Below are 8914 nucleotides of genomic sequence, written 5' to 3'. Positions count from 1 at the left end.
CTGATATTTCGGACGGTTTCACATCTGGCTCTCATAGTGGGGCGGGTTCGGGGCCCAGAGTTTCCAGGAGCCCCTCTGTTCTCATGACATGGACCAGTTTTTTAAATTCACACCTGGGGCACCTGTAGACACGTTTGTGCTGTGGTCACACTTCAGCCTGACCTCAAAGATAACAAACCACCTGTGCCCTCACCTGCAGCCTTCAGTGCACAAACAGACACCGGAGCAGGATCCACACTGTCCGCTCACCGTGTGCACCATCTGAGATTACATCAACACAAACAAGAAATCCTATCACACCTACTCTCTCTACACATGCGCAGAACAGACATATATCCAGCTCTGACAGCTCCTCTCTCTCTCTCTCTCTCTCTCTCTCTCTCTCTATCACGCGCCTCACAGCCACCACCTGCATCACCGACGGCTGCAAAAGTTCCTCGCGCGCAGGTAAGCTTCTTCCAAATGTGTATTTATACGATTTTCAACATCCTGTGAATATTTGACGAATGCATTGAGTGTGATTGTGACCGGTGTGTGCATGCTTCGAGGTGTAGAAGAGCGCGCACGTGAACACGAACACGTTGTTCTTGGTACAATCGTCTGAGAAAGCGCGCGCGCCGGGTTGCATTTGGATTGATCTCTAAAAGCTGTTGGAAAAATGTGCTTCTATCAGACAGAGCTGTAAGAGGTCGAGCAAAGTGAAGGAGAGCAAAATGTTCTTCAGGTTTCATTTAGAGAAGTAATAAGTGTGAGTGGAGATGTTTGAGGATCCTTCATCATCATGGATGGAGTGATGGCTGAAGTGTGTGAGAACGGGAGAACATCATGCTGGTGTTGGAGGATGTGTTGGATTTGTTCTCTGTCAGAGGAACAGTCTGTATTGTAGTAGTGTGTGCAGGCGGGATGAACACAGTGTGGGCTCCTGCTGCCTGCACCAGTCTGGATTTAGATTTCTCTGTCTGACTATTGAATATCACCACTTCCTGCTTCTCCAGTTTCCCTTTGATGCAGCGCAAAAAACCCCCCCCATCAATATCTTCGATTCATAGCTGAAACATAAGACTCACGTTTACTCTCTCAGCGGGCCTCGTGTGTCGAAGTGCAGGGAATAAAAGACCAGGGGCGACTTAAAGAGGACATCTGATCCATCTTTTCAAACAGTCTGTGCTCTACACGAAGCGTCTGTGTTTCTGAGCTTTAGTCCAAATATAACATGACTCAAGCAGCAGTGCAGGTTTGTGACCCTGTAGAAACCAGCTCTCTCTGAACGCTCTGTTTTGGTGTGTGTCTCTTTAAATGCAATAAGCCCCGCCCCCTGAGTTTTCCCTGTAGCTATCGCTCCTTCTCTAGCAAAAATTAAAACGGCGGAACTGCACAAAAGTTAAGCTCTAGGTCGTGGGTGGAATCCATGGAGATACCAGGGGAGGGGATTTTTTTTTTTTTTAAACAGAATCCCACTGTGACATCACAAGTGGAGGAAATTAGAAACGGAGCATTTTCCTCTGTGTTGTCAGACCTCAAACAAAGGACTGAAGGTTTATTTCACATATCTGTAGACACAAATATTTGTTCAAAGTGGATTTTTTAGAACGTGTCCCCTTTAACGGTTTAAACCACGGCCAGGGACTGTGGGCGTCGCGCGCCAAAAAGTTAAACGGTTTAATGTTGAGCTGTTCATAAGGCGTTCATACAGGACCTGCTCGGTCCTGCAGTCCCGCTCCGGGCTGCGCTCTGAGAACACAACCTGTGGAGGCTGAGGGACGAGACGCTGAAACAACCAGGTGACGTCTGATGATGAGCTAGATTAGAAGGCGGCAGTAGCTCAGTCTGTAGGGTTGGGAACCGGAGGGTCGCCGGTTCAAGTCCCGGCACGGACCAAGTAGCTGGAGAGGTGCCAGTCCACTTCCTGAGCACTGCCGAGGTGGCCCTGAGCAAGGCACCGAACCCCAAAAACTGCTCTGGAGTGCTCTCTGTGGGCAGCCCCCTCACTCTGAGACCTCTCCATTAATGCCTCGTGGGATTAATAAAGTATATAAAAAAAAAAAAAAATGTAATATGTGAGGACTGAAGTGTAACCCAAAGTATTTAGTTCTCTTCAGTCTGTTTCATGTTTGACTTAAACACCTGCCAATCATCCTCGATAGATTCAGTGTCAACATGTCCGTCCTTCTCTGTGCAGCGTTTGTTACATCACCCGCTGTGATGCAGCGATGCACAGAGCGCTGCGTGCTCCTCAAACCAGCACACGCTGGAAATGTGCTTCTAGTCAGCTCTGTCATATAATGCCTTTTTAAACAGGACAAAAACACACAGAACCGCACTTCCCATCATGCCTCAGCTCTGTCTGTGTGGCTGTAATAATCATGACCAGTGCTGCACCATGTTCATGTTGTTCTGCTGTTCTGTATTCACAGCAGGGTTCATATCGTGGCAGCGTTCTTGATGCACAGCGTGGCTCGTTCGTCCTTGAACTTTTATTCTCTGCAGCGTGCATCCTGGCCGCCGCCGCCGGCCGCCGCCAGCCGGCCCCTCGGGCGTTTGTTTGGTCGCTGGTCTGCTGCTGCAGCATCAGGATTATTTTAGTTTCAGAGCACAGAGTTCGGATGTTTCTGTTGTGGCTGATTACAGCCTCTCCAGGGGGTTTCTCAGGGACTTTTTCAGGGGTCAGGATGAGCAGCATCATGCTCCTCACAGAGGGGGAGTTTATGGAGCATGTTGAAGTAGCTTTAATGATGGAAACCAGAGAGAACTCTTCACTCTGACAGACGTGTGGCTGATTTACACGAGTCCGTGACGTGGAGTCGCTCGCTTCTCTCCGAGCGGGAAATCAGAATTCAGTCTTCAGAGTTTGTGGAGCGTGACGCCACAGTCTGAGCGTCAGAGCCTCGACGGGAGCCGAGCAAAGAGGGATAAATGCTGCATGAGCAAACTTCACACTTTGGCACTTTTCACCAGGACTTTCTGAAAGTTTAATCAGCAGCCAGAAATCCTGCAGGGCAGCGCTGAATGTCCTCTTGTTATTCAGCGGAGGGGGCGGAGGTGTTGGAGTGTGTGCCGTTTTGTCTGGATGGACTCACTGCTCACTTCCTGCTCACACTTTGATTTGTGCCTCTAATCCTGATTCATTACTCCGTGTTCCTGTGAGGGACTCCAGAACGCCGTTATCCCCGCGGTCTGACAGGAGAGAGGACGTATTTCTAATATCAAAATAAGACGTCTCAACACTGAAGTCAGTGATTTATGATGCTGTTTATCGTGCGGCTGCTCGCTCCGGGTCCAAACGTGACAAGCTCTCACATCCTGTGTGGTCAAAACATGTCACTTCATGAAAAATGATGATTAAGCGCGCAGCGTGCTAATCGCTACGTCTCCGTGGTTTTCACGCTGACTTGAAGAAGTTCTGCACAGACGTCATCATTCAAATATTCAAAAGGCCGAACACGGACGCTTTCACTCTCCCGGGGAGAGTCAGCGGTCAGAAGCGTCTCCAGCTGTTCTGTTGATGTGGACGGACTCAGGACCCCCCGCTGTGCTGCTGCTGCTGCTGCTGCAGGTCTTTCATGTTTGTTTCAGCAACACACACACACTAAAAACCAGCCTTTTATGAGAGTGTGTGTGTGTGTGTGCTGATCCTCTCTTCAGAACGTTCTGCCTCTCTGCTCACATGCCCGTGAGCAAGGCATCAAATCTCGACTCCATCTCGTGGTGTTTTCTGAGCTTTTGAAGAATCTGCACGACACACCGACGCGGGAGAAAGTTAGACGCCAAAGTGACTCACACGTCTGTCATCGCTCCTCTTCTACTTGCCCTACATGCAAACATGCAGAACATACGTGTGTGCGTGTGTGTGTGTGCGTGTGTGTGTGTGTGTGTGTGTGTGTGTGTGTGTGTGTGTGTGTGTGTGTGTGTGTGTGTGTGCGTGCGTGTGTGTGCGTGTGTGTGCGTGTCATGCTCTGCACACCGATGCAATTCACACTTTTTTTTTTTTTTTAAATCTCAGCAAAATCCTCTCAGCTGGTTCATCCATCCCTCTACTCCCCCAACACACAAGCAAACACATGTACACACACACACACACACACACGCTCGCCAGCTCCATCATAGACTTTGGAATTCACTGTTGCCATGGCAATGGAATAGAGCACGCTCTCTCGCATCGCCTGTTCTCTTCTGTTGCTTTATCAGGCTCTGTGTAGAGGCGCAGCAGCTCGTCTGACAGCAGCTTTTCACTGCTTCTTCTCTTTCTGACTTTCTTCATCAACTTCATGTGATCAGTGTGTTTCAGGAAACAAGTTCTCTGTGCACCAGCGTCTTCTTGGCTCCTGTCACGTCTGTTCATGGAAAACCTCGTCTCCCCATCTTTTCATCTCCTCTTCGCACTCTGTCCCTTCTCTCGCTCTCTCTCTCTCTCTTCTGCTCTTCACCCCTCCACCACCTTCCTCTCCGCCTCTTTCCTTCTTCTCTCACTAACTAAGATGACTGCCACGACAATTCATTGAGAGGAGCCGACGCCAAGTGAAGCGTCAGCCACCCGCTGAAGAGGAGCGAAGGAGTGATCGGGGTAAGAGGAAGAAAGACGAGAGGAGAGGGAGAGGCAGGAGGAGCGAGCGAGCGAGCGAAGAGGAAGGGGAGAGTAATCGAAGGATAAACGGTGGATGGAGGCGGCTCGGACCGGGGCTACGAGGCGCTCTTCACAGACGAGGAAGAAGAACAGCAGCAGCAGGGGGGAGAGAGGATGGAGGCTAAAGGCAGAAACATGCCCCCAGGTAACACACACACACACACACACACACACACACAGGGGCAAATGTGCATGTGGTCAAACATACACAAACAACCCGACACATTCTTACATGTGTTCAACCAACATTTAAACACACAAACAAGCATGCAGGAAAACACACACACACACACACACACACACACACACACACACACACACACACACACACACACACACAGAGGAAACTGGTTCTGATCTTTTTTGTGTGAGCAAGCTAATGTTTGTTTTAAGACTGATGAGCGCAGCGAGCGCAGTGAGCGCCGACACATCAGCAGTTTGGACCAATCAGAGACGAGCTGAGAAACAAGAAAAGAACGCCGTTTGTCAGATTGAAACTTAAAATGTCTTCTGTCTTTAAAGGCGAGCAGAGAGCAGCGTCACCACGGTAACTTACCTTCAGTGTTTGGGTACATATATATAATCATTTAATAATAATTCAGTTTGAATGAGTTTGAATTATTTCACATTTACTAATAAAAATTCAGCTTTTATTTTGAAAGGTCCTGTCTTAAGCTGAGAGTACTTTCCTATCTGTGTGCTTTTATTTTGAAATAAAATAAGGCTCCTCTGCGAGGTGGAAGGTCATGACAGGAAGTTAAGAGGGGGGTCGGTAACGAAGGTCAGTGTGTGATGTCATCAGGTGGACGGTGACAAAGGTCAGTGTGTGATGTCATCAGGTGGACGGTGACAAAGGTCAGTGTGTGATGTCATCAGGTGGACGGTGACGAAGGTCAGTGTGTGATGTCATCAGGTGGACGGTGACAAAGGTCAGTGTGTGATGTCATCAGGTGGACGGTAGTTTAGGGAGTGCAGGGAGACACGGGTCATATCTGGAATGATCCGGATCTTTTAACGTGCGGCGTGCTGCAGAGAGCGTGAAAGCGCTGGGATAAAAGATCCCGATGAATCAGCTCAGGTAGATTTGAATACCTGTGAGAGGGACCTCATGCATACTGCAGCAGGCAGGTCACCTGGCAGGGTCAGAGCGCCCGTGCTCCCTGTTATTCTGGGATTTGTGTTGCCATGCCAACAGCCCTCAGGTCGGCTGAATTAAGAGAGTTTATGAAGCCCACAGTGGGACCGCCGTCTGTCTATACCATCAAAGGTTTCATGATCGTATGGAGACAAATCACATGAACATTTAATGAAGACCCCTCCTTCCTTCCTTCCCTCCTTCCCTCCTCCCTCCCTCCTTCCTTCCTTTCCTCCTTCCTTTCCTCCCTCCTTCCTTCCTTCCCTCCTTCCTTCCTTCCCTCCTTCCCTCCTCCCTCCTTCCTTCCTTGGATGTTTCCTGAAGCAGCATGTGGTGTATCTCCGTGTCACTCCTCCTCCTCGCTCTTCACCGTTCAGCTCTCTCTCTCCCTCTCCTCTCTCTCTCTCTCTCTCTCTCCCTCTCCTCTCTCTCTCCCTCTCCTCTCTCTCTCTCCCTCTCCTCTCTCTCTCTCTCTCTCTCTCTCTCTCTCGTCTTTTGACCCTCCGTTTTTCTCCGTGTGTCCGTTAACCCCCTCGGCCTCGCTCCGTTTCCCCTCTCTCTCTCCTCTGCTGTCCCCCTTTCGTGTCTTATATTCCCAGAATGTGTCAGGACATTTTCACATCGTCTCATTTGTCTCGTTATCTCAGGACATCGGCGCTGCTGTCTTGTGAGCAGAACTTCATTTCAGCTCAGATAAAAAAAAAACAACGTAGAGAGAAAACCAGCGTCGCCGTCGAGATCAGAGAAAACAAACCAACGACTTCAGCTCAAAGATGTGACCTTTTATTTAAGATGTGCGTTTTTGTCTAAAAGCAACATTTTCTAAAATGTAGTTCCAATTACAACAGCAGCCATTCGTGAGTTAGGAGACTACAACTACAATGGTGGACGTCCAGTCGCTCGTCATGAATCTGTTCATTCACACCGTGTGCCACGTTAGCATGTTGACTCCTCATCCAGGGGAAGGCAGAGAGAGAGAGGACATGTTGCATGTCTCACACAGGTGGTGAAAACGACTGTGTCCTAAATAAGGTCGACCGTCCGTCTTCCAGCGCTCTCGTCTCTCACCGTGTTTGACGCTTTGTGTTTTTCTTCACGCTGCGAGCTGCTAACATGTCGTCTCTGCTTCAGGCTGCTTTTTTATATTCTTATTAAACTGCTTCAGTGAGTTCACACAAAATGTGATAGAAAGCCTCATTTCCAGCAGCAGCTCCGACCAGCCCGCCGCTGCAGCCCGCCGCTGCAGCCCGCCGCTGCAGCCCGGTGGGGACAGTCGTCCTATTACAGCATCAATATTTGACACTTTAATGCATAAATTTAAACGAGTGGACACAAAGAACGAGCTGTGAGATTCACAGTTTTCATTTCAGGCCTGAGAAACGTCTGAGGGCGCTTTGAAGGGCGCTCGCAGGAAATCTGTTTATGTTGATGAGTTTAAAACACGGTGATGCAGATCACCAACATGCAGATCACCACGGTAACGATTAACGCCAACATGCAGATCGCCACGGTGATGATGAACGCCAACCTGTAGATCGCCACGGTAACGAATAACGCCAACCTGTAGATCACCACGGTAACGATGAACGCCAACCTGTAGATCACCACGGTAACGATGAACGCCAACCTGTAGATCACCACGGTAACGATGAACGCCAACCTGTAGATCGCCACAGTGACGATTAACGCCAACCTGTAGATCACCACGGTAACGATGAACGCCAACCTGTAGATCACCACGGTGACGATTAACGCCAACCTGTAGATCACCACGGTGACGGTTAACGCCAACCTGCAGATCACCACGGTGACGGTTAACGCCAACCTGTAGATCGCCACGGTGACGGTTAACGCCAACCTGTAGATCGCCACGGTGACGATTAACGCCAACCTGTAGATCGCCACGGTGACGGTTAACGCCAACATGCAGATCACCACGGTGACGATTAACGCCAACCTGTAGATCGCCACGGTGACGATTTAGAACCGCCTGTACGTCAACGCCGTTTCTTTGCCGCCTCTCCTCAGATATCAGTTTCCTTCCCCGGCCGGCGATGTGGTGGTGCGAGCGGGGCATCCAGGTGCTGCTGACCACCGTGGGAGCGTTCGCGGCCTTCGCCCTCATGACGGTGGCCATCGGTACGGACTATTGGCTGTACGCCCGCGCCTTCATCTGCAACAGCACCGCCAACTCATCGCAGGAGGAGTCCAGCAACAAGGACAAGAAGGATCCCGGGGCGCTCACCCACTCGGGCCTGTGGAGGATCTGCTGCCTGGAAGGTACGGCGTCCGTGTGTTCAAGGTCGTGGAAACGTCTTGAACGTGTTTGTTGACTTCTGGCACATTTCACTTCATAAACAGCATTTTAATGACGTGTTTGCTGCCTTAGGTCCAAACAGTTTGTGAATTGTTGCACGTTGAGATGTGACTTCCTGCAGCCAGCCTCTAGTGGAGACTGGAAGAACTGCAGGATGTTGCACTTCCACTCTGTCTTCATTTTTAAAGAGCGGCGGGTCGACACTGACCCCGAGTCTGCAGCACGCGCTCAGAGGAGAGTTTAAGACTTTGAACAGGAAGCAGCCGAGGTTCAAACAGGAAGCGTGAACGTCACGGAGCGGCAGCCATTTTTTAAATCCTGCCATAAAGAAAACCCTCGCTGACACGCTTTAAAGCTGCATCTTGAGTGCGCTGTGATTGGCTGGTTTCCTGACACGGTTGCAGATAAAGGGATTTCTACACGTACATATCTGTGCTGTTGGTCCATGCACACACACACACACACACACACACACACACACACACACACACACACACACACACACACACACACACACACACACATTTAAACTCACACTATGCATTCAGCATAAAGCTCATCACTGTGCCCTGAAGCTCACACACCAGTGGTGACTCATTCAGTGACTGATTAAGTAGTGTTCCTACATTGCTGCAGCTGATAGGCCGCTTTAACAGCAGGAGACACAGAATAAACACACACACACACACACACACACACACACACACACACACACACACACACATAATGCTTCCTGGACGCAGTTTGAAATGGAAGCGTTCTCTTCCTGTTGGAGTTTAAAGTGTGACGTGTTGCATGATGGTCGTCATGCCACACACACTGACTCGTTGCCCTGCAGCGT

At 49.8% G+C, this 8914-nt stretch overlaps 1 protein-coding gene across 1 annotated transcript in view; it reads left to right on the top strand.

The window, feature by feature from the left end:
• The first annotated feature begins 318 nt into the window (after positions 1 to 318).
• LOC306839360 (voltage-dependent calcium channel gamma-4 subunit-like) overlaps positions 319 to 8914 on the top strand; it is a 12609-nt gene continuing 4013 nt past the window's right edge. The window contains exons 1-3 of the mRNA XM_079368009.1: positions 319 to 447; positions 4476 to 4766; positions 7785 to 8036. Of these exons, the coding sequence (XP_079224135.1) occupies positions 4736 to 4766; positions 7785 to 8036 (283 nt within the window). The 5' untranslated portion in view covers positions 319 to 447; positions 4476 to 4735. The remainder of the gene's footprint in view (positions 448 to 4475; positions 4767 to 7784; positions 8037 to 8914) is intronic.

The sequence above is a fragment of the Symphodus melops genome, assembly GCF_947650265.1.
Source record: "Symphodus melops genome assembly, chromosome: 18".
Lineage (NCBI taxonomy): Eukaryota > Metazoa > Chordata > Actinopteri > Labriformes > Labridae > Symphodus > Symphodus melops.
This window is presented reverse-complemented; position numbering and strand designations above follow the sequence as displayed.